The following is a 26,979-nucleotide window of genomic DNA, read 5'->3' on the forward strand; positions in this document are numbered from 1 at the left end:
CAAAAAGAGCACATTGGCTATGTCAAAAACAACAGACAGGACATTTCTGGCCTATCGTCTCATTTCTCTACAACTAACCATGTCATCGAGTGGGGCAAAAGTTGTTCTCCTTACTTAGAGGAAGATTACCATTCAAGAATCAGCCACAGTCGCCTGTTTTACTGTCAACCTTAACAGAAATCAAGGCCTAATACTCCCAGAGATATGGAAAACCTAATCAAATTTTTAAAAACAAAAGAAATGAACTTTAATACCAACTACAGAAAGTTCCTTAGCAACAGCTAGCTAATCTTGTACACGCGATATGTGTTTCACACACGTTCGATACTATTTTATTTGTAATTATTCTAGTCAAGTTTTTACAGTTATTCTTGTCAGTTTTATAATTACACATAATTGTGAGATTGTTTCAGCCTATATGTAAGTGCCCTGAAGACGCCAACAGTTAAAGTTTGGCAAAACTAGTTGGTTAAGTTCATAAAATTGATCAACACTTGATCTGTAAACCAAAAATATTATTACTAATTCTCAGGATCAAGAAAATAAACCTTCATTATAATATGTACCATTTTTTTAAATTAAATGTAATTTTAATGCTGGTGGAACATTTTGGACTCTAATTTTTAGTTGATTATTCTGGATTTGCTTCCTTTATCCATAGAATGAATTTCGATTATTGAAAGCCACTGGTTAAAAGATAATTTGCAGTAACGATTTCCTGCTAATATATTGTGTTGCCAGCACTAAAGTTTTTAAAATTTGTCCAACTGGATATGGTGTAAAATATGCATCTTTTATGTATTTAATCTTCTTCTTCTTCTTCTGCAGCTTCTCCCACTTAAGCGGGGTCACTGTTTGTAATGAGTCTCCTCCACACCTTCCTGTCTTGGGCTGTCACCACATCCAAGTTCTTCATCTTCAAGTCCTCTTCTACCAGCTCCCTCCATCTCTTCTTTGGCCGCCCACACTTCCGCCTTCCTTGCACATCCATCGGCATCACCCTTCTTCCCACATATTCGTCATCCCTCCTCATCACATGACCAAACCATCTCAACCTTGCCTCCTGTATTTTCGCTCCTAAGTTTGTAACTTTCACTGTTCCCCTGACAGTCATTTCTCAGATGATCCTTTCTGGTCACACCGCACATCCACATAAGCATTCTCATCTCTGCTACTTCCATCCTGCTGATGTTATTTTTCCTCAGGGCCACAGTTTCTTTGGCATATGTTATAGCTGGCCTCACTACTGTCCTATAAATTTTGCCTTTCAGATTGATCGGCACCCTCTTATCGCATAACACTCCAGCCATCTCCCTCCAGTTCCTCCAACCAACTTGTATCCTGCATCCCACTTCCTTCTCAGCTCCTCCATCTTCTTCCACTGTTGAACCTAAGTATCTAAAGTCTCTCCTTCCTGATGACATTTCCTTCCAGCTCCAGATCTGTCTCCTGGCCACCGCCCACTGCGCAACACATATACTCTGTCTTACTTCTGCTCAGTCTCATACCTCTCTCTTCCAGTACTTTTCTCCATCTTTCCACTTTAGTTTCCGCTTCTTCTCTTGAATCTACACACAGCAAGATGTCATCTGCATACAACATTGTCCAAGGTGCATCTTCTCTCACCTCCTCTGTTACCACCTCCATCACAATATTAAACAGAAACGGACTTAATGCTGACTCTTGATGCAAGCCAACTGTTACTTGAAAACTTTCTGTTTTCAAGTAACAGTTCAAGTAACAGTTTCCAGACTTCCCAAACAGGTCCGAACACTTGTCTTCACATTTCTGTACATTTCCCGCACCAACCTGACATATTTCTCCGGCACCTTCTTCTCCCTCAGACACCTCCAGACTTCTTGCCTTGGCACTCTATCGTATGCTTTCTCAAGATCAATAAATACCAGATGTAGTTCCCTTTGTTTCTCTCGATATTTTTCCATCATCTGTCGTAACCCAAAGATAGCATCTGTTGTTGATCTACCAGGCATGAAGCCAAATTGTTCCTTTGCAATCTCCACCTCCTTCCTCAATCTACCATCAAGAACCCTTTCTAGGATCTTCATTGTGTGGGACATCAACTTTATTCCTCTGTAATTTTTAGTCTTGTGCATCCCCTTTACCCTTGTAGATGGGAACAAGAGTACTCTCCCTCCATTCTTCGGGTATATTTTCCTGTTGGCAAACTTTCATGAACAGGACCCACAGCAGGTCAATTCCCTCTTCCCCCAGTGCCTTCCATGCCTCCACTGGAATTCTGTCGGGGCCCACCACTTTTCCATTCCTCATCCTCTTCATGGCCTCCGTCACTTCCATTCTACTGATGTTCTGCACCATCCCCTCAAAAGGCTGCCCATCTCCTCTGTGAGTCCTTGCATTTTCCTCATTCAAAAGTCCCTCAAAGTATATTTTCCATCTGTTTCTTATGTCCACATCCCTCCATAATACTCTTCCTTCAGCATCTTTGATCTGCCTCACATGTAAGATGTCCTTTGCTGCTTTATTTCTACATTTCGCTAGTTGGTAAATTTTTCTCTGTCCTTCCTTTGTTTCTAATTGATCATACAGATCTTGATATGCCATGGCCTTCGCCTGTGCCACAACTCTCTTGGCTTCTTGCTTTCTCTCTTTGTACACCTCTCTGTCCACTTCCACTCTTGACTCATCCCACTTCTGCTTTGCCTTCCTCTTAGCTGTCACTGCCACTTGTACATCATTATTCCACCACCAACCCTCCTTCTGCTCTCTAAACTTTCCAGATGTCTCACCAAGCACTTCGATTGCATAGCTCAGGATTACTTTTGAATTATGTTTCCACCAATCCTGTACACTATCCAGTCCATCCGAAATCCTCTCTAACACTCTCTCCCTAAAACGATTCCTCACACTCTCCTCTTTTAAGCGAAACCACTTAATTGTCTTCATCCCATGGCAACCAGAAGTTCTTATCTTCGATCTTATTTTAAAGTCTGCGCACAGCAGTCGGTGTTGTTGTGCTACTTGATCTGTTGGAATTACTTTACAATTTGTCACAACCTTAAGATGTTTTCTTCTAGTCAAAATGTAGTCAATTTGTGAGCTGTTGTTACCACTTCTAAATGTTATCAAATGTTCTTCCCTCTTGAAGAAAAAAGAGTTCACAATTGCCAGATCAAACGCTACAGCAAAGTCCACAACCCTCTCTCCTTCCTGGTTCATCATTCCCACTCCGTGGCCACCATGCACCCTTTCACAGTCCCTATTCTGTCTTCCTATGTGCCCGTTCAAGTCTCCTCCGACAATCACCATCTCATTTTCTTCCAATTCCCTCATTTCTTCATCTAACACGTTCCAGAACTCATCTTTTTCCTCTGCTGTACAACCAACTTGCGGGGCATATATACATAATACGACCACCCGCTCTTCTCCAAGACCCAATTTCATTCGCATGATCCTGTCATTCCTTTTACCCATGTCCAGTACTTCACCCTTCGTTCTGCAACACACCACAATTCCTACACCATTTCTTCCCTCGTTATTCGCTCCAGAGTAGAACAATTTATATCCATCTCCCAGTTACTTTGCCTCTTTCCACCTTGTCTCCTGCACACATCAAATGTCCAACTTCCTCTTCTTCATCATGTCTGCCACCTCTCTTCCCCTTCCAGTCATGCTTCCAACATTCAGAGTTCCCACTCGCAACATCTTCTCCACCTGCTGGGCTTGCTTCTTTAACCGCACCCGCCCTTGATAGCCCTCGTCCACTTCTCGCAGCTGTAGGGCGATGTGGCTGCGCGTCACTTAAGGGGTACGCCCTAGCCCTTATATCATTTTCTCTTTGACTCATAATCATAGTTTGAGTTGGCACTGAAGTTTTCCGACCGGATGCCTTCCTGACATCAACCCTCGCATTTATCCGGGCTTGGGACCGGCACCTATTGAGGCTAGCTTGCCTCCTTCGGTGGCTGCATAAGACGAAATGACTTAGCAAGATAGGAAAGACTCATCCCTAGCCCTCGAATACTCTAATAGCATCGGGGGAAGGAGCAAGGAGAGGAGGAAGAAGCAAAGAAAGAAGAGGAGGGACCAGTCTACAGAATAATATAACAGATATATATTACATGAAGTAAGGCATGGTCCAGCATCAGGTACCTCGGGTTTGCCATGCCCGTACTCACTAAAGTGAGCCCTTGAGGATCTTTTATGTATTTAATACAGGATGTTTATCATTTTTGTTTACTATTTAATATTTCTGCATTACATGCTTATTTTTTTCATATTTGTTTGACATGACAATCTATTATGAAAGGTCAGGAGAAGAGGAGGGGAATCCGACACATAAATTTCAACCCGCATAAGAAGTTGCAAAATGGTCTACTTCATATGTTCTGCTAACTGTTGTGCTTGTCATTTGATTTCAGCATGAAATTTTTGATTATGTGGTTCCCATCCACAAAAGTGTTGCTATGGATTTTTCTATTTTTTTTTTTTGTTAATTTTTTTTTTTTGTATTTTTTATTCTTTTTTTTTCTTTTTCAACTGGACTGGAAACCCTACTCAAGAGACCAAGCATAGAACATTTTGAAGCCACTTCAGGCCTCCAATAAGTGGAGCAATGGTCTTACACTGGGCGATGAAATTCATCTCCCACTTAAAGACAATTACAAACAGTCATATCCTTGGTGGGATTTGAACACACAGACTGTTGGTAAGAGAGCGAACACACTAACCACTCAGTTAACCAGGCTAGCAATGTACTATACATTCTCCATTGAGAATACAGTTGATGTTATCCATGTTCTTGCTTATTTTAGTATATTGTTTTTTTTATTTGTGACTTTCATACCAAATTTATTACAGAATGAAGTAAAGAACACAGTTAAAAATATCCAATTTTTATACTAGGTACAGTGTTACTTTATTTATTATGTGATCATAGAAATAATGAATAACTGTTTCTTTAACTCAAGAAGTTAAAGAAACAGTTTGGAAAAGAAAGTACAGAGAAAAATGTAAGAAAGCAATATTGCATGTAAAAGTAGCTAAAGATAGGTCATGGGAAAAATTTGATAGGAGTACAGAACATAGAATTATAGAAGGTGGCAAAATGTCCTGGAGCTTTGAAACGGATAACAAATTGAGGAAAGAGAACAGTAAAAGGAATCTGGGATGACAAATGTGACATGAACTGAAACTAAAGATATTCTAGAAGAATATATTTAATACATCTGGAAGATATTTGAAAGACTATTAAAGGACAGTGAAAGAAGATAATCAAGAATACACATGAAACTGAAATGAGGAAAACAAAAAACAACTGGAGTAGATGATACCTGCCCAGAAATGTTCAAATATGAAGGTATAACTGTTTACTGTGGCAACACTCAATAATTCAGAAAGACTGGTCACATAGTTAAACTCCAGATGACTGAAGCAGAGCTCTGAAAACAATAAAAACAATGTGAGAATTACAAAGGATCTTTCCTAATGAGTGTTCCAAGTAAGGCTTATGCAAGCTTATGTTGAGAAGAGACTAAGCAAAATAGTGAAAGAGAAACTTGGTGAAGAAAAGCTGGATTCAGGAAAACAGGAATTGTTAGAATCAGCTTTTCACTTAAAGATGTTTGTAAATAACAGATTAATTTGGAGAAAAATTGTTGATAAGAATTAGTAATAATAGAGCGTACAAAGTAAAAATTTGATGCCGATGATTAGTGGTAAGGAATTTTTTAATACCTACACTGCATACTCCAGAATACTTGGTTACAAAGGCAATTGCAAATGATTAAAATATAGTTCACATCACATAAATTTATAAATAGGAAAATAAAGTGAATATGAGAATTACAGAATAATTTCCTTACTGAATGTTTCAGGAATGATACATTCAAGCAACCTGGAACGTTAAGAAAAATTACTAAAGTGAAAATGTGATAAAGAACATGATAATTTTTGATCCAAATAACAAATGTGGAGAACTGACTGGAGATTCAAACTTAACACCCAATCCTCAACTTGTAGTGCACTCTATTAGGGGATATCTACTTAGATACTGAACAAGGATGGGCTCACAATTTGAGATTTAGCCTACCAAACTGTATTCTTATTGGCTTAAACCAAAATAACATAAAACATGAAGGAATTTCATGTGGGCTGGGAAGGTGCCCAGTTAAATATGACTTTTGCGAACATATTCATCAGAGAACACGGACAAACGTAAAATGGTAGCTACTCAACATCAATATACCACTCAACACAAGCAGAGTTCAAGACTGACACCATCAACATAAAAATGATCAACAGAAAAGAAACTAGTAGAAGTATTGGATAACAACCAGATTCATATAATTTGTGTTAATGAAACAAAGAAGATAAAAACATGGTTACAAAGCAACAAATACAAGATGTCATGTTCAGGTAGTAATGATCGGGGAAAAGGAGTAACTGTATTATCCAACACTAAATATGAGGATAATCTTCTTGAATAGCAGAAAATATCAAGTAGAGTTATGTGACCAGACGTACAGCATTATGCTGTATTGTACGGCATTTACCGGTCCTGTGCAGCAAAACGATACAGCATTTGAAATATTTTATTCACCTTAACAGAAAGAGTAAACTATGAACATACATTAGTTGTTTATTCTGAGGAACTTTTTCATATAAAATTATTTTTTGATTATATGTCAAACTTTTAAAGTTAGACAAAATTATCATCAATCAATGTAATCTAAATTTATGTAATACCAACGTTTTATGTTTTGTTTTTACTACTAATAATTTACATAGTGTATGTTTAATGCATGTAATTTGTATTCTGTTTTGTAAAACTATTACCTATTTTTACTGTGCAATTCACAACCATCTGCAACAAATTGTAACCGGTATAATGCCCATAATAAACATTATTATTATTATTATTATTATTATCATAAAACAAAGTTTAGATATATCTGTTGCTTTTAAATTTCATTCATAAAATAAACAATTACGTATGACAGCAAAAGTTGTATTTTCCCTTTTTTTAATAATAAAGGTAATTAAGTTATTGTTAGTTTGAGGTCTTTCAGCACTTCACTTATGTCGACACGAAATCGATTGTGGAGCAAAGGAAACCATGAAACGATATATTGACCATAGTTATAGTAATGGTAATTTAAAGCATGATATTTTGTTGTATGTTTCGAAATCAAAGTTTTACCTATAGACATAGCATTACAATTGTTGTTTTTGATATCATAGATCCCAGATATTCGCATTAGTGATACTTTGCTATATCTTTTTTTATATGTTTAAAAATTGGAAAGTTTATAATTATTTTAAAATATTTAATTATTTTTTAATAATCAGTTTAAACCATGTCAGTAAAAAGAAAATGAAGGGATTGTAAACTGACAGATAATTTGAAAAAAGAGTATCCATTTATTAATGGATCTGGGTTAGTCCCGAGCGGGTGGAAAGAGGGGAAAATAGTTCCACTGCATAAAGGTGGTTCCAAGACTGCTGTTGTAAATTACCGACCGATTAGCATATCAGGAATCATTGTCAAGGTCTTAGAGAAAATAGTCAAGAGGAAAATACAAGATTGGATAGAAGAAAATGGGATACTGTATCGGGGACAGCATGGTTTTGTGAAGGGTAGGTCATGCCTCAGTAACTTGCTCACGTATTATAACACAGTGACGGCTGAAATGGATAAGGGTAATGGGTTTACGGTGATTCTACTGGACCTTGCCAAGGCCTTTGACAGGATTCCACATGGAATTCTAATCAGTAAATTGCAGCATATGGGAATGGACATAGGGTTGGTGAGATGGATAGGAGGGTGGTTGATGGAGAGATATCAGAGAGTGGTTTACTCGGGAGTAGAGTCCACAAGACGGCCTGTGACTAGTGGTGTGCCACAAGGATCTGTTCTTGGACCACTGCTGTTTAATTTGTTCATAAATGATATAGAAAATGATCTGAGAGGAACAGTTCATTTGTTTGCGGATGATGCGAAGTTGGGTAGGGCAATAGTGAATGCAGATGACGTCAAAATTTTGCAGGATGATTTGGATAGATTGGAGGTCTGGGCTAAGGAGAATGGATGTCAGTTTAATGTGGCAAAATGTAAGGTTATGCATTTTGGGGTGAAAAGATTGGCGGCAGTTTGCTGCATTGGTGGAACCGTGCTCCAGGAAATTGATGAGGCACGAGATTTGGGAGTGTTGGTAGATAAGGAATTGAAATTTAGGGGACACATTGCAAAAGTGACCAAAACAGCTCATCAAATCACTTGGTTGCTGAAGAATACGTTGACAAGCAGAGACAAGCAGGTTATTGTTCCTCTGTATCGAGCCTTGATAAGACCCCATCTAGACTACTGTGCTCAGATTTGGTCACCTAGGTTTCTTCTTGATGTGGAGGAGGTGGAGAGGATCCAGAGGCGAGTGACCAAGATGATAGCAGGTCTGTGGAATGAACCGTATGAGAACAGGTTGAGGATTTGTGGGTTGCAAAAATTGGTTGATAGGCAGAGAAGGGGAGATATGATTGAGACATTCAAATTACTGAAGGGTTTCTATAAAATTAATTCAGAAGATATTTTTGAGAACAGGGCTGGTTGTGGGAGGACTAGGGGACATCCATGGAAACTGGGCAAAAGTGTGGTTAGTAAAGGTGTTAGAGCTGGGTTCTTTACTTTTAGAGTAGTGAATGAGTGGAATGCGCTCCCTGAGTCTGTGGTGGATGCTGTGACAGTGAATGAGTTTAAGGCGAGGTATGATAGATACTGTATGAATGTCAAATAGTTGTGATGAATATGATTTGGGGCCTCCCTCGATGAGTCTAATGACTCCCTGGAGTTGCCCGTAATAATAGTAATAATAGTAATTAAGGAGTATGAACAGGAGGAATATGTTTAATGTACAATCTGTTTGGGAAAATTTTCTGTGACCTCTGGAGGAAAGCGCGATATCACAAGGCATTTAGCTTCTGATAAGCATAAGAAAACTCTACAGGCAGCTTCTTCATCTGTAAAGATGACCAATTTTCTCTGTCAAACTGAATTCGGGATGAAAGAAAGAGAAGAATTAGCGATTGCAGAGGCTGTTTTCTTTCCATACCATATATCACAATCAAACATTTAGAGTATGGACTGTACATCCAAATTGATCTGCAAATTATTCGACAGCAAATTCACATGTGCAAGAACAGAAGCAGAAGCTATCGTCAAGAATGTATTATCACCACATGCACTGAAAGAGCTTGGTAAGGAATTAAAAAAATTGGTCGATTGGTAGAGCCTCTGCTACTAATGGCTCAGTTAAGTAAGTTTGAGTGCAGTTAGTAGTTGGAAGGGGACAATCGTTCGATGCTGTTGGCACACTCCCTCGATGAGTCTTTGGACTCCCTGGAGGTGTCAAATAATAATAATAATCTGTGTTTTCTGATGCATCAAATCATAAAGATGTAAAACTTTTCCCTACTATCATTCGTTATTTTGATTCAAAAAGTGTTGTGAAGAATAAGATTATTGATTTTGTGTCCCCACTTGGGGAAACTGCAGAACTTATCAGCAATTCTAGCTTAACTGTTCATGAAAAAAACAATTTATCTAAGAAGGTTGTTGCATATTGTGCTGATAATGCAAATACCAATTTTGGTGGTGTAGCTAGAAAGGGTATTAATATAATACCCTTTAATATAAACACTATATTGAGCAGAAGTTTTGAGCAATATATTATTGGAGTAGGTTGTGCAGCTCATATAGTTCACAATGCCATTCAAACTGCTGCTGATCTTTTACCACTAGACATAGAGTCTATTATAACAAAAATTTATAGCCATTTTTACATTTACACTGTCAGAGTAGAATCTTTGAAAGAACTCTGTGAAAAGCAGAAGTTGAATATCACAAAATACTAGGCTACAGTAAAACTAGTGGCTAGCTTTAATGCCTGTGATTGAGAGGATTCTGAAATTATACAGTCCAATTGAAGTCATATTTCTTATCCCTTGATAAGTGTCCAAGAATAATTGAACTCTTTTTCAATGATAATACCTCTCAGTTGTGGTTAACATTTCTTCATAGTCAGGCATCAGTGTTTGAGGCAGTAGTCAGAAACATTGAAGGAAATGATTGTACAATAACGGAAGTCTCAGAGGAACTTGATATGTTAAAAGCAAAATACAGAGAATGTCTCGAATCAAACGACATTCCTATTGGCACAAGAAGAGATTTAAGAATTTTAGAAAATGAGGGAAGCATAAAAAAATTGTTTATTTCTCATGTTAAAACGTTTTACAGTAACTGTTTGGAATATTTGGATATGTGGTCATCCCAGTTCCTGGAAATTAAGACATTTAAATGGGTGAACCTTAAAAGTAGGATATCATGGCATGATCTTGAGGCATTGTTGGAGTATATAGATTCTAATTTTGGAAAAAATCACGGAATATATGAAAATAACCTTTTTGATGATGTTTCTTGTTTAAAGAAGTATATAATTGATTCAAAAATTGAAGAATGGAAGGAGAAAAAAAACTCCTACAGGAGATAGATGGGTTGAGATATTTGCGTTTTTTGAGAAACAAAAAGTGTCTTATAGTAATATAAAAAAAACAGTGGAATTTGCCCTTTGCTTACCTGGGACAAATGCTGTTACAGAAAGGGTATTTTCAGTTGTGAATAAATTATGGACTGCAGAGAAAACACAATTAAAACTTGAGACAATAAAGCCCATTCTTATTTTGAAATATAATATGGTTGATTCCTGTGAAAATTTTATGAGTGAAATATCACAGGATGATGAATTATTAAAAAGAATTCATTCTTCCAAAAAATATGTTTAAATTGTTCATTTGGAGAGTTTTAATAGATATTCATTGTATATGATAAATAAAGTAGATACGAATATAAATTAAATTATACTTTAATAAATATTTCCAATATTTCGGCAATGTCACGTTGCCATCTTCAAAAGTAACTTACAAAAAAGGCACATGCACATAGGCACTACAAAACAGTAACTGAGAATGAAGTGATGAAGCTATTGTTCTCCTAAAAGTCCTGATGGTGCCCTCTAGCGGGCTAAGTAGGTGTTCTTGGCCATTGGGCTGAAGATCTGCTGATGTAAGCTTCCCAAATTTGGGGCAGTCGGATACAACCAAATTTGTTGAGGGTTGGAGAGTTTCTTAGGGCTGAGGCTGATTCCATAAATAGTCTTTCGAATTTGTATTTGCTACGGTGTATTACTGTAGCTTTGTTCCACCGTATTTTGTGGTGTGTATCCAGAGCATGGTCTGCAAGACCAGAATGGCTGTACTTATGAAAACGGATGTAGTCCTTGTGTTTAGAAATCCTGATATTCGCTGTCCTGCCTGTTTGGACAAAGTAAGACAGTTTACAGCTGCAAGGGACCTGGTATACACCAGGCAGGTTTAGAGGAAGTGGTTGGTCTTTGGTAGAGCGGATAAGGGATGCCAATTTTCTGTATGGTCTGTAAAGGAGGTCAAGTCATGTTTTTTTAAGATTTTGGCAATTTTTTCCCGAGGTGCCTTGGATGTAGGGAATGGTGATGGATTTAGAGTAATCCTTGTTGTGGAGGGGGGGGGGGTTGTGGGTTGTATGTTTTAATATTTTTTGGATTTTTTTTTGAGGATGTGATTTAGTTCAGTGTTTAGGGCCATGTCATTAGAACAGATTAGTTTAGCCCTGTTGTATAATGTTTTCACCACTCCATATTGTTGGGAGGGGGGAAATTGTTGGTGAATGTACCTGCCTGTATGTGTGGGTTTTCTATAAACTGAGAAAACCAAGGTTCCATCAGGCTGGCGGGTGACTAGTGTGTCTAGGAAAGGGAGGCTGTTGTTTTCCTCTTTTTCTAGAGTGAATTTGATTCTGGGGTGTTGGTTGTTTAAGTGTGTTAAGAAGGAGAGAAGTGTTTCAGAACCATGTGGCCAAATAGCGAACACATCATCAACATAGCGAAGCCATATGGTTGGTTTTTGTGGGGCAGAGGCTAGGGCTTTTTCTTCAAAGGTCTCCATAAAGAAATTGGCCAAGGGTGAGGAGAGTGGTGAACCCATGGCTGTCCCCTCTATTTGTTTGTAGAACTTTCCCTGACAAATGAAATAGCCTGAGTTCATTGTGAACAGAAATAGGACTGAGATACTGGGAGAAAATTTAGCTTGGATGAGCTCTTAAGTTTCCTTCAGTGGGACATTTGTGAATAAGGACGTCAAAGCTGACCATTATGTCAGTATGTTGGAGTGTAAGATTTTCTATCAGGACTTTTAGGAGAACAATAGCTTCATCACTTCATTCTCAGTTACTGTTTTGTAGTGCCTACGTGCATGTGCCTTTTTTGTAAGTTCCTTTTGAAGATGGCAACGTGACATTGCCGAAATATCGGAAATATTTATTAATGTATAATTTAATTTATATTTGTATCTACGTTGTTCAATTCCTTTAGTGATTTAGTAATGCATAACCAACGTATAAGCCTGTCTACAAGAATAAGATAAATAAGTTTTGTGTGATATTTACTTTTGCATATATTATTAAGAATTTAAATAAAAGTTGCGTTTAATAAATATCTATTCATTATATAAATAAAATAAATAAGTTTTTTGGGGATATTTAATTTTTCATCCTTTATTGAGAATTTAAATAAAAATTTCTCGATAGTTAGCAGTAACAATATTATTAATTAGTAATAATAACAAGAATAAGAGCAGAATATTTTATTGAAAAGGTATGATTATGTTTCTGTTGGGATAAGAAGAAATACAGCAATTTTAGAATATATGCCTGGAGGGAAGGCAAACCTGCAAAGCAGGAAACAAAAGTTACGCAACCAGTGGAACATGTTCAGCATTGGTCCTTGGATAATCTGGTCACTATAAAGTAGAGTAATGTAATGTGAGCAAATATCAGAATGGGAAATTAAACAATGAGACTTATTTTTGCCTATAGTCTCACAAAAGGCTCTACTAAGGAAGCAGTGAAGAAATTTTTCAAAACATTAAAGACAGCTATACGGTCATTCCAGAATTTCATACTATGAGCTCAAAGAAAATTCTCTCACCCTGCAACTCTCTCAGCTAAATAAATTCAATTCTGAAGGATAACATCAGACAGCATGAAAAATGAACAGCATTCAGTTAAAAGTTCTGTAGTTTCTCTTGACTATATAGAAACATTTTATGCAACAATTATTCCATCAGTCACTTCTTTATCCTTCTTTATTTTATTTTATTCAGTATTTTTACTCATTCATTTAAACTTATCTTTTCAAATTCTTTAATCATAATAAAAGAAGTTAAGGATCTCACTTGATTATTATACCTACTTGTTTCTCTCTAGTAAGCAAGTTTCTTTAAAGCATCTTTCCTTCATTTTGCTGAAGCAGGCATGAAGAATAATTGCTCAGACAACAGAAACATGTTTAATTGAGCAGTTCCAATAAAAAGAACTTTACTGCAGATTCCATCTTCCTCCATGGAACATATATCACTTGCTTTTCATTAAGCACAAGATTTTCAGTATATTTGAAGGCTTGATACATTATACTGTCCTTCTGCTATTAACTTCACAGTTCCTCCTTGGAGAGTAGATAAAGATATATATATATATATATATATATATATATATTTTTTTTTTTTTTTCTGAGATCAACAAAAACTTAACTAGGTAATGTAGTTGATTCCTCCTCTCCAATTCTCCTTACTTGCTAGCATTTCTGTTATCCAGCGACAGCTGTTCTAAAAAACTCAATACTAATGAGCATGTCCATTACTGAGATTCAAAGCAAAACTCTAGTGACAACATATTGCCATAACTACAGTGCATGCATATTGTAATATCATATGGCATGGGAACACTACTATAAACAAACATACAATAATATACATGCAACATTATTTCTATGTAAATCCCTAATGGTTATAACATATAGAGCAAATTGACTGCTTACATGCATCTATCCACTGCATAAACACGACAGTCTAGCAATATTAATGCATACAACTGCATTACTAAATGCAAATGTGTGTGTGTGTGTGTGTATTTTAATTACTTTATGTTATAATGAAAACATATTACTTATTTATGAAATTTTCACTCAGTATATATAATACTATAAAAAACAAACATAATAAGTAAAACAATTATGTGAGATTATTTACAATTCCTAAGCATATATTTTGGAAAATTTTGGAGAAAAGAGCAGGCTATTAATAAGGTAACCACTTGCTAGTTTTCAGGACATGAACTAGTTGTTAACAATACCATGTTCCATGTTCTAACATTAAAAATGTGCATAAATTCACATGGAGAAAAGATATGAGAAATAAAAGTTTCACTGGCTATGTTAATGTTGATAGCAACAGCTTCACACACTGGTTCAGAACACAAGAGGATAGAGGATTTGAAACAGAAAGTGATCACCATTTAGTTTTGAGTAGGATAAAATTGAGTATCATACTAAAATGAAAAGTGTATAAAAAAGTTTTAAAAAGAATCAAAGTTGAGCAGCTTTCAGAAGTGAGCTGTAGACTCAAATGCACAAATATTATTCACGAAAACAAAATGAAATAATTTGAAAATATCAGTATATATAAAGAATACTATATCAAATCATTTTCTGACTTATATACTGTTTATAAAAAAATTACTTAATACTGACCTATTTATACAACAAAAAAAACTTTCATATATTTGAATTTGCTTCCACAAATAAAATAACAAAACTTACCTCTCAGCTGAATTAGCAAAGCATATAGGAATGGTAGAATCGCATCCTGCTTTTTCACAACTACGCTGGTTTTTTGATGTAGAATTATTTTCTTCATCAAAAGACTTTCTTTTCACAGTCCTACGGCTGGAAGTCCGTTTTGTAATTTCATTTACAGAATTTTCAGCTTTACCATTCTGAATATCAACATTTTGTTTTACTCGAAGCATCATTTTATTTTGTGGCCTATAGAAGATTATTAATAAACAATGAAAAATAATTAAAGAAACAATAATGACATTAATAATACACTTACTACTTAAGAACAGTTGGCAGGGAGCTGTTAGGTTTCTTGGTTCAAAAATTATCATAATTCTAAGCAATGTATCATAAAGGAAATTAATAAGCTAAAAATATATGAAAGTATAATAAAAAGAGGATACTCCTTTTAGGATTCCTTGGTATATCAAAAATTATCAAACTTCTAAATAATATATCAAAGAAAATTAAAAAAGAATGTAAAAATAACAGTGCTACTAACTGATGCTTCGCATTGACTAGTATCGTGAAAAACAGCAATACTTCAATGCAGAGATTCCAAATATTTCTCATTCAGAAAGGAATAATTTTGTAAAAGCACCATGATATTAATTAATTATTCACAAAAGGGCATACATGCTAACATTAAACCTAATAAAACTTAACTACTAAAAGAATGACTTCAAAGTAAATGAAGAGGTAATATAAATTATAGTATATTGACAATTATATAATAATAACATACTCCTCTCTCAACAAGCCTTGTAAATATGAAAATAAACTGAATGTGTAATTTTAAAATTTCTCTTCTGAGAGGATATATGAAAATAAAATTTTATGGTTGCAGAAAGTTTTTTTTTTTTCACTTCATTATAAATTAAATTCAAGATGCCAAGAAAAATTATATTCTTGCTAATCCTTTCGAGTAGCAAACAAAGTTTATACTTTGCTTTGTTTGCTTACACTTGGATAAAGGATTCAACAAGAATATAATTTCTTGGCATGTTTAAATTTTATATTTTAAATTTCTGCTCTATTCTATTGAGTAATGTAAAAATCACTTGGTAAATGAGAAATTTTTGTCTCTTTTTTGTGTGTGTGAATTTAATCCTGAAGCAGACTTGTGGTCTGCTTCAGGATTAAAAGTCTGCTTTCATTTAATTCTACTAGTTTGTGAAACTAGTAGAATTAAATGAAACAACAAAGAAAAAGTTTGTGTAGATAGACCTGATATTTACAATGCAAAAAACACTTTACATAAAATAGTGATTTTCTTCCTTGACTACTTGTATAAGAACTAAAACACTTTTTCTGAATGTTAGTCAAGTGGATTTTAATTTATCGTCCTACATGTTTCACCGATTTTTGCTATCGGCATCTTCAGGGAATACAATTGGTAAGTTATATGAAGGTAACAGATTAGGTTTTAACTGACAGAACTGTCAGTTAAAAACTCCCATCATTCATTAGGAGACTTAATATTTATGAGTACAGTCATCCCTCGACTTACATCCGTTCGAGTTACGACCTTTCGAAGATACATCCGTGATCCCATAATAAGGGAATAAATAACATTTTCGGCTATACTTTCGAACAAGATGCAAGCGAGCGTAAGGTAAAGCATGCACTGTGGCAACAGCGCTTTCAGCGGCAACCTCCCTTGGCAGTCAGCACGTGTCTTCAACAGTTCCTCTGTTGATTTTGCATTTGAGAAATAGGTTATTTGTATATTATTTCTGGGAAAACTCCCATGTTACTCCTCTTTATAAACTATTATAATTACAGCTATTTTGCCTGCTTCAGTTTAGGAGTACCCCTGTTTAAATGTCATTGGCTATTTACTCATGGATTCTTAGGGCATTATGAGTGTAGATGTATTAAAAAGTATATGTAGCCTAAGGAATAGAAAATTGCACATACCTTTTTCTGGGTGTTGTGGCTTTTCCTCAGTCTGCGATGTCGAAAACTGCAGAGTGTGTGTGGGAGGGGGGGGGTAGGCAGCTTGGTAGAATAAGTTAGAAAAACCCGGGTTTTTCTAACTTATTCTACCAAGCTGCCTACCCCCCCCCCTCCCACACACACTCTGCAGTTTTCGACATCGCAGACTGAGGAAAAGCCACAACACCCAGAAAAAGGTATGTGCAATTTTCTATTCCTTAGGCTACATATACTTTTTAATACATCTACACTCATAATGCCCTAAGAATCCATGAGTAAATAGCCAATGACATTTAAACAGGGGTACTCCTAAACTGAAGCAGGCAAAATAGCTGTAATTATAATAGGTTATTTGTGTATTTAGCGCTAAATATTTCATGATGTTTTGTGCAACATGGCCCCTACACACACAATCAAAAAACCTAGTGAAGAATCACAGAAAAAGAAGTGAGCAATTGATCTTGAAACGAAGTTGCAAGTTATAAAGCAACATAAAGCCGGTAAGCCCGTCAATGTGATTGCACATGACTTCGGATGGTCTCATTCTACAGTGATGACCATTTTGAAAAATAAGGATAAAATCGTAGAGTCTGTGAAAGGATCTGCTCCCATTAAATCGATGACAGTGATGAAGCAACGACAAGGTCCTATCGGTGATATGGAAAAGCTACTTGCATCATGGATAGAGAACTTGAACCAAAAGCGCATACCCCCTTAGTACTGTGACCATAACCGCTAAGACACTAAATCTCTTCAACATGATGAAGGAAAAAGCAAAACCCGATCATGACTACGAATTCAGCACTTCTTCCATTTGGTTCATGAGATTCAAGCAGCGTTTTGCACTGCATAATGTGAAAATGTATGGGAATCTGCAAGTGCTGAGAAGGCTGCCAAGGAGTTTGTGAAAAAATTGGATAAAATTATTATGGAGGAAAATTATTTGCCACTGCAAACATTTAATATGGATGAGACGTCCTTGTTTCGGAAAAAAATGTTCGGGCGGACATTCATCCACAAAAAAGCTAAAATCTATACCTAGTTTCAAAACTCTTAATGCCTTTGTTACGATTCTGTTACGGGTATGTGGCTGGATATAAACTGAAACCATTTGTGATATGGCAGAGCGAGAATCCACGAATCTTCAAAAACATTAGGAAGCATAGTCTCAGTTCATTATTGGAACAATAAGAAGTCGTGGATGACTCAAATTGTTTGAGGATGCCTTAGTCAACTGTTATGAGAGCGAAATAAAAATTTGTGTGCTATTGTGTGAAAGAAAATGTAGAATTTAAAATTTTATTAATTCTAGATAATGCTCCAGGTCATCCATCTTATACCGGTGATCTTCACCAAGTTCAAGGTCATGTTTCTCCCACCAAACACTACTTCACTGAACCAACCAATGAATCAGGGAGTTCTTGCAGTGTTTAAGGCTTATTATCTAAGGAGAACTTTTTTCACAAGCCATTTCTGCTACTGATGGAAATTACCAGACTCTCATGCAATTCTGGAAAATATTAAATATTTATCATGCTATTGAAAATATTGCTGTGGCTTGGGACGAAGTGACCTCTCAATGGCATATGGGTGGCATATGGAAAAAGACATTAAAAAAGGTTTGTGCATGATTTTGGAAGTTTGTAATAGTGGGCCTAGCAAACAATCTGAATCTCAAAGTAAATGATGACGACATAATTCAACTCATAGAAAGTTTCCCTGAAGAGTTGACCAACGAAGAATTGGTCGAACTGGAGGAACAAGTGTTGCAGAAGAAAGTAAAAACGAGAAAAGGAAGAGGGAAAAGAGAAACAGGAGAGGTAATTAAACAATTTACAGTGAGAGATCTTGCAGAAATGTTCTTTGCAGTTAGTGATGTTCTCAAAATGGCTCAAGACATGAATGCTACTTAATAATAGAAACGAAAGTACATGATGCGTTTGCTTGCTATGGACAAATTTATGATGAAAAGAAGAAGAGGAATAAGCAAAGCACATCGGACATTTTCATAAAAAAAAACAAAGGTTACACCTGAAGAACTACAGCCTTATCGTTCACACAGGGAAGGTAATAAAGATGTGATTGTGGAGGAAGATCTGGGTGATTATTCTCCTGTTTTATAGTAGCGGTAACACACAGTACAGTTTTATAATAAGGTTTAAAAAATTAAAATGACAGTATACTTATTACTGTTAAGTCCCTAACCCCTATAACTCTGTTGATTTAATGTATCGACTTACGTCCAATTTGACTTACGTCCTGCTGGATGGAACGGAACCCGGACGTAAGTCGAGGGATGACTGTACTTATTTATCCTCCAGATTTCAAATTCTGAAACATCCTATATAAATAAATAAGAATATCATTCATATAATTCTTCTTATTATAATTCAAAGATTATTATAATAATTCAAAATTATTATAATTCAAAAAATTCAGGCAAAGCAAAACAGAGCATGTGTTGCAGTTAAACATGTGTGGATAAGAAGTTGACCATCCCACAGAATACTGTGTTTAGTGTCAATACTATGCTGTTTCAAACCAAACTTTTCAGGTTTCACATATTCAATGTAATACCGATGTTCATTAATTCTTTCTTCCACAGAACAACCTGTCTGCTCAAAGTATGTCAAAGTGCATTTGCTAGGAATCTGGTAAACACCAGCTAAAGATAAGAGGTGACAGTTTGTCTTTTGAATAAATGAATAATTAAGCAATAGCTTAATGCTTCCAGTATTTTGTCCCTATCCAGAAACATCTTCAGGAATATAATATAAATTGTAACAAACACACAAGTGATGCAAAGAAAAGTGAAACTTAATAGGATTAAACTGTAATCTTAGCTAGAAGTAAAGCCCTGTACAAGCACTGATAGGAAACAATGGTTGCAACACAGGATGCTTAAGAATTAGATTCCCATATCTTGGAGAGGCTCAAAACTGTAGAAAAGCTTAAAAAGATTCTTAAAAAGTGCCTTTCACATGTAAACTTGCTCAAATGAAACCACAGTGATTTTTTTGTTCCCCCATTTGATTCTGTGGATAGTATCCAATGCACAGTTTGCTATACTTCACCATCCATAGCTGTAGTTATTATTAGTATTATTGCACAGACACCTCCATGGAGTCCTAAGACTCATCGTCAGAGAGACAACTATCAACACAGCATCTATCATACTTCTTGAATCCTCATGCCCTTGCTTACCACACTCTTACCCATCTTCCAGGAGTGACATCTTGTTCTGCACCTTTTAGCCAAGTTCTGAAACATTTCCTCTGCATGAATCCTATAAAAGCCTTTAAGCAGCTTAAATGTTTCTATCATATCCCTTCCCCTTTTTTGCATATCAACTAACTTTTGCAATCCACAAATCCTCAAACTATCCTCAATAGGGAGCCTCTGGATAAAAAACCAGGTGAACAACTTGAACACAGTAATCTAGATGGGCAAGGCTTTACAAAGAGGAATGATAACTCCCCGATCTCTGCTTGTTAGTATGTTCGTCAATAACCAAGTAATCCTGTGAGCTAAACTTCAACACTCCATCTACTACTACTACTATCTCCAAATTCCTGGCTTGAATTTCCTGGAGTAGAGTTCCCTCGATGTGATACAAGAGCTTGTAATCTTTGTATCCCAAAATGCATAACTTTTCCTCATTAAATTGACATCCATTATGTTATTACCATACTGTCTCAGCCTATTTAAATCATCCTGCAAGCACTATACATCACCTTGATTAATTATTACTCTAGCCAACTTTGCATCATCAGCAAACAACTGAATATCTCCCTTCAAATCATTTCCTTTGATCATTTATGTACAAATTAAACAGCAGTCATCAAACACAGACCCCTACAGTACACTACTAATCACCTGATTTTTCTCCTGGATTCTGCTCCTCCATATATTACTTTTTTGGTATCTGCACATCAACCATCCTTTTATCCATATCACCAGTTTCATATCCATCCCCATTTGTTGAGGTTTGCATAACAGAGTTCCATATTGGTGTCTTGTCAAATACCCTTGCAAAATCCAGCAGTATCATTGTGTAGCCATTCCCTTTATCAAATTCAGTTGTCACTCTATTATAAAAAGTTAGCAGCTTACTGAAGCATGACCGACCTTTCACAGAGCCATGCTGCCCTTCAAAGAGCATCATATTCTTATTCACCAATTCCTGAATTCTCTTTTTGACCAACTTTTCTAGTATTTTTACATCACAACTGAAATACTGATAGGTCTATAATTTGTAACCACAGACTAAGATTCTCCTTTATGCAAAGGAATTATTTTGCCCTCCTTCCATTCTGTTGGAACTTTTGCCAGAGCTGAGACTAAAATTAAACAGACACCTAGTAAAACACATCACAAGTTTCCCTACACCTTCTCGTAAAATGCAAGCCAATATCCCATCCAATCCAATAGCAGTATTTGTATTCAGATTCTGTGACTACTTCCTAAGTATGTATACAGTACCTCCAATTCTTCAACCTTTGTTCTCACATCAGTCCCTGTCAATTCTGTCATAACAATATCTTCACTTGGATCATATACCCTTGCAAAATGATCACTCAGTATTTCAACAATTTTGTATACCTCAGTCACCACTCTACCATCTGCACTCGTCATAGTTATCCTTTCATAGTCATTCTTATTCCTACTTGCAACACAGCGAAAAGACTCTGGGATTTCCTTTTGCCTGTTCAGCTAATTTCTTCTCATAATCTGATTTTGTCTTCCTTATTATCTAGTTACATTTCTTTCCTGAACCTTGTAAAGTTCATGAGTTACAGTAGCAAACAAATTAATCCAAACATTCAATTTTAAAGAAAAATTTTAATTTCATGAGAAAATAAGTACAAAAATTAAACTCCAACTTTACCTAATAATTTATGTGTTCCTCTGTGCCTAATAACTTCATTAATTCATTTAGGCATGGACTATACCAAAACAGAACACATTTTAATTATTTCTGCATCTCAAACCATACTTTTATAATGGATTATATTAAGTTATCATCATCAAATTCCTGCCATGTACCCTCAAGGGGTGTACAGGATATGATGATACTACATGAAAAATTTACATCATTACTAACTTCATATATACAATTTTCCTTCAAATCAGTCTGTTACTTATCAAGACCCTAACATTACCAATCTTATATTCCTATCGTCTAAGGCACTTTTTACCGTATCAATCCATCTATATCTTGGTCTCTTCCTCTGGGTCGTTTTCAGAGAACACTTGTTTAGCTAATCTTTCCTCTCCCATTCTGTTTAAGTGACCATACCACCTGAGATTAGCTCTGCTAATGCATTCCTGGATGCAGACAATGTCAAGTTCTTTCCTAATATCCTCATTTTTAATATGATATTGCCATTGATACCATCTGTTCATGCCCCTAATCTTTCTCATAACTCTCATATCTGCAGTCTCTAGTCTTTAGTCAAGTATTTTACTTCTGACCCAGCTCTCAGTTCCATAAGTTAAAACTAGTTTGAACACTGTCTTGTATACAGCTAATTTAGTGTTTTGACTAATTTCTCTCTTATTTCATATAAATTTATTCAACTGACATCCTACCATACCAGCTTTGTTGATTTATTCTGTTGTCTATTTCCATATGTAATTCACCATTTTCACTAAAAATCGTGCCTAAGTAACTGAAATGTTTTACTTGTTCCAGAGGTTCTCCATTCACAATGCAGTTGACATTTTCAATGATTCTGCCTATTTTCATTGTCTTTGTCTGGTTATTACAACAGTTATTCAATTTAGTCAGGGAATCTTGCAGACTTGTAGTGGATTTATTTACAAGTATAACATTGTCCGCATAAAGCAAAGATTAACATCTCCAATTTTGATATCCGGTTTAATACCACTTTCCTTCATAATGTGATCCATATAGATAATGAGTAACAGAGGGGATAATGAATCCATATCTGACAGCAGATTTAACATTAAACCATCTTCCTGTATGTCCTTCAATTCTAACTGCTGACTTACAGCTCAAATAAAGACTAAGTATTGTTTGATATATTGTCCCATTGACACCATATAACTGTAGCATTCTGAATAGCTTCTCTCTCAGCATCTTGTCATATGCCTTTTCCAGATCTACAAAACTTAAATAGATCTTTGTTATATTCCCATGATTTCTCAACTATTTGTCGTAAAGTAAAGATCTGATCCTGACAGCCTCTATTTGGCCTGAATCCAGCTTATCACCAAGCTTTTCTTCCACAATTCTTCTCAACTGTTTCTCAAGTATACTTGTATAAATCTTACCAGGAACACTCAGTAGGGAAATACCTCTGTAAGTCTCACATTCAGTTTTATTTCCCTTTTTATATATGGGTACTATAAGAGCTCTACTCCAATCATCGGGAATTCATCCCTCTGTCCAAGCCTTCTGAACTATGCAGTGCAGCCACTGTAAGACTTTTATACCTCCATACTTCAGCATTTCTGGTCAAATATAATCTACTCTTGCTGCCTTTCCATATTTCAAGTCTTTGATGGCTTTTTCTACTTCAAGTATGGATATATATTCCTGACTGTATGCCTGTTGAGTGTTTTTTACCGCTGTGCTATCACTGCTTGTTTCATTTTGCAATCTTTTGAAGTAATTACTCAATACTTCAAGGATATCTTTTTCTCCAGTTTTCATGTCACCTTTATCATCTGATTCTTTTTACAGCACTCTTTCCTCCATTTGTGAGCTTCTTCAACAACCTTCAGAATATCTTGCCACCTTCTTGATATTTATTTTCAATGTTCTTACCAAAGTCTTTCCATGACTTTTGTTTAGCTAGTTTTACACAGTATTTACCTTTCTTACATTTGTGTCTGTATTCTCTAAGAGCACAAGCTGACTTATTTGACAAGAACTTTTGATATACTTTCTTCTTTTCCTTCACTGCCTCTTTGACTTCCTGTGTCCACCATGCAGTTCTGATTTTTCTATCATTGTAGACAACCTCACCACATGCCTCTCTGGCAAAATCAATCAGAATTTTCTTCAAGGCTTGCCACTGAATCTCCAAGGTTTGGTTGCTGTTCTTAAAGTCCTTCATTTTTTCTTCAATAATCTTTGTGTATTTTAGACTACAGTCTAAAAGGTATTTACCATTATTATTAGTTTTGCTCTTTTCTCCAAATTTTCCCAAAATATTTTTGTATTCCCAAACAAGGACCAACTTTTTTCATTGTGTCAGTTGCTTTCTCTAAAGCCTCAAAAAATTCCTCCACTTCTACCTTAGTAGAACCTTCTGTGGGGCCCATAGGCTCAAATAAGTCTCATTTTCCAGTTCCCTATTCTGATATTCGCCCACATCAATCTACTTGAGACCTGACATTCAAGAAGGTTAGCCTTGTATTTAGTGTTGAATACTATGGCTACTCCTTCTTTTCCTTGATTGTCATTGCCTGAATATAACATTTTGTATTTATTGCTCAGAAAGATCTCACCAGTTTTTGTCTTTTTTGTTTCAGTCACCCCTATTATGTCAATCTAGTACTTATCTAATTCCTCAGCTGGCTCCATTTCTTTGCCATTCAGGCTTCTTATATTGACAGTACCGATCTTTAACTCTGGTGATGTTGAGTTGGGGGTGTATTTTCAGATTTGTTCCAGTAGCAGACTTCTCGCTGTTTGCCCTGGTTCCCTGGTGAAAACAACGGGGCTTTGTTTAATCGGGCGACGCCCCAGCCGGCATGAAATTCTGTCATGTTGTACCATCGTTATTACCATCCTCGTTCGTTCATTATCCAGGTAGATACCTAACAGGGTGCACCACGAGAAGGTGAAGATTGGGTATTAGTTCAGAAGCCCTGGTCTGTTCTCCGCATTCCTTTAAAGGCTATGTGGAGGTCTCCTCTCAAATTATACAGTTTTGACCTTTAAGCACCCCCATTAAGTTATCCTTTGTATCACAATTTCATTTTCCAAGTCTCTTTTTCACTATGGCCCACAAATTTTCTATTGAGTTAATGTTAGGAGAGTTATCTGGTCACTGAAGCAATTGGATGATGTAATTTTTGAAGAACTCTTTTACTTTTTTTTTTTGAAGTGTGGCATGGAGCAAAATCCTGTTGGAAGATCTGTGGGATCACTCTTTTCTCCAATAGATTTGTATGTATGGTAACTTTTCATCATACTGTCATGATGAAAGCAACTCCAGAACATCTTTTTAGCTGGGTGTTTAGGAGCTTGTTGAAGGTGGGCAGGTGAAGTCTTCTCAGCCGCTGATTTGAGATCAGAAAGATTATTTTCTGAGTCAGCAATGGCCATGAAGAATTCTCCTAACCTGAACAGATATGGTTGGATTATTCACCAGAGAGTGTTATCTTAAGAGCAACTCCCACATAGCTGCAATTTTTTTTTTTGGTTTCACATCAGAGGGTGCCAAATTAGGACCTTAGATTTTTACAATTTGTCCATTACAATTTGTATTGTTTCACTTACTGTCACGTGTACGTGCTGTGTTGTGCTCTGATGATGCTGATTTGAAATTCAGTGAAATTATGAGTAAGTTAATGAACAACTTTTTTTTTATAAAATCGTTCGTTTGGTGTTATTAATACCATTTAAAAATAAGTTATAGTTTTGGTTTCGGTTCACAATAGTTTTCATTTTAGTTCACTATTTTGGTTGAGTGCTGCATGTTTTAACTGTTTTGAGTGTCTCTACGATTCTTATTAATAATGTTGTGAGTTTTTAATAGTGTAAACAAGTTGACATTTATAGTGTTTATTCATTCTGTGTAGCTATAAAATGAATACATCTCCAAGAAAGCATTCAAAAATATGTACTCTTTCTCAGCACACATCCATGACTCAAAGACAAATTGCCAATGAGTGTGGTGTTGGTTTGGGTAATGTGATTTTAAAGGTATCTTTTCTCCTGACATAAAGATAAAAAAAAAAAGGTAAAAGAAAAGATACCTTTTCTCCTGACAGAAAAGGAAAATGTAGGCAAAAAAGGAATACTTACTAGTTAACCACTAGTTAAACAAGTTAATAAACATCTTTTTTATAAAATAGTTCATTTGGCATTGTTAATACTGTGAAAAATAAGTCATGATAACTTTCAACACCTAAGCTTATCTGTTACGAAACTGATACAAAAACCAAAAGCTTCACAAAAATTCGGTTTGTTCAAATTAATTTGTTCACTACTGTAACTGGTTGGCTCTCTCTTTAAATACCCTTCAACATTTTCTTTGTTTGCAGCTCATGCTTAGTGATAGTACTCGTCCATTTAACTCCTATCCAATTTAGCCTCCTGATACCTTGGGTATACAGTGTGATATTGCTTCCTCCAGATATCCCTTGACTATCCCCATGCATTGTGAACACATTTCCCTTGCAAATCTTTATGCCATGGTACTGCGTCAAGCTGCCTCCAAAGTGTATCATAATCACCTGCCTTGTAGTTTCGCATATACTCCACAACTGGAATTTATACATTTCTGTACCTTCCAAGTCAAGACCACATGATCGGTTTCCCTAAGTCAAGGCAATATAGCCACCTGAGTTAAGGATAGGTCTTCTGATCCTATAACAAGATCCAATACTCTTTTACCCTGAGTCCCCTCCATCACATTCTGTTTCAAATAATTATCTCACAGTAAATGTATAAATTCCATTTCCTTCCTGCCATTATAATATAATTACTTAACTTGCACTCATTATACTAATCTGCTGATGCATATCTTCCATATCATCACTGGCACCCCCTGGCCTATAGCAACAACCAATTTTATATTTTGTCCTATTAGCCTCAATCTCACACTACGTTGACTAAAAAGAACTATCATCTGCAGTTCCTTTGAGATTGCCTCCTACTCTTGTTGGCTTCAATTCATCTGTTATCACCAAGCAGTACACCACTGCCTGTCCTGTCTGTTCTATCCTCCCTGAAAATACTAAACCCTTCACAATCTATCCCTACCAAAACTCCTCTCTCTTCTTCCTGATACTTCTAGCATTAGCATACAGAAACTGCAGCATCGCTTTAGGCCCCAACCATCTCAACTTCCTGAACTGACTACCCTTTCAATATTTTTGCTTGAGAAATCAGATTCTGCATTTGTTGGTCATTCTCACACTGCTTTGCTTCATAGGTGCCTTCACTCATACTCATCTGCATCTGTCCTAATTTCTTTAGTTTTTCCTGACTTTGCACTTCCACAATCTCAGTGAACAAAGCCCTCTCTACACATTTAACTCAGAATCCATTTAAGTGCAGTCCATCAGCACTACAAATCTTTACATCCATGAAACTCAGGCC

At 36.0% G+C, this 26,979-nt stretch overlaps 1 protein-coding gene across 6 annotated transcripts in view; it reads right to left on the minus strand.

Moving 5' to 3' along the window:
• Window positions 1-26,979, minus strand: part of LOC150098765 (lysine-specific histone demethylase 1B-like) — a 508,665-nt gene that overhangs the window by 452,450 nt on the left and 29,236 nt on the right. For 5 of the 6 annotated variants that reach the window (XM_090404995.1, XM_090404997.1, XM_090404999.1 and 2 more), the window contains exon 3: window positions 14,721-14,945. In XM_090404995.1, the coding sequence (XP_090261121.1) occupies window positions 14,721-14,945 (225 nt within the window). Of the gene's footprint in view, window positions 1-14,720; window positions 14,946-18,916; window positions 19,018-26,979 lie in introns of all 6 variants that reach the window. The other variant, XM_090405000.1, reaches the window with a different exon arrangement.

This window comes from Typopeltis vanoorti, chromosome 15, assembly GCF_054136105.1.
Source record: "Typopeltis vanoorti isolate ZY-2024b chromosome 15, IOZ_Tvanoo_1.0, whole genome shotgun sequence".
In the NCBI taxonomy this organism is placed as follows: Eukaryota; Metazoa; Arthropoda; class Arachnida; order Uropygi; family Thelyphonidae; genus Typopeltis; species Typopeltis vanoorti.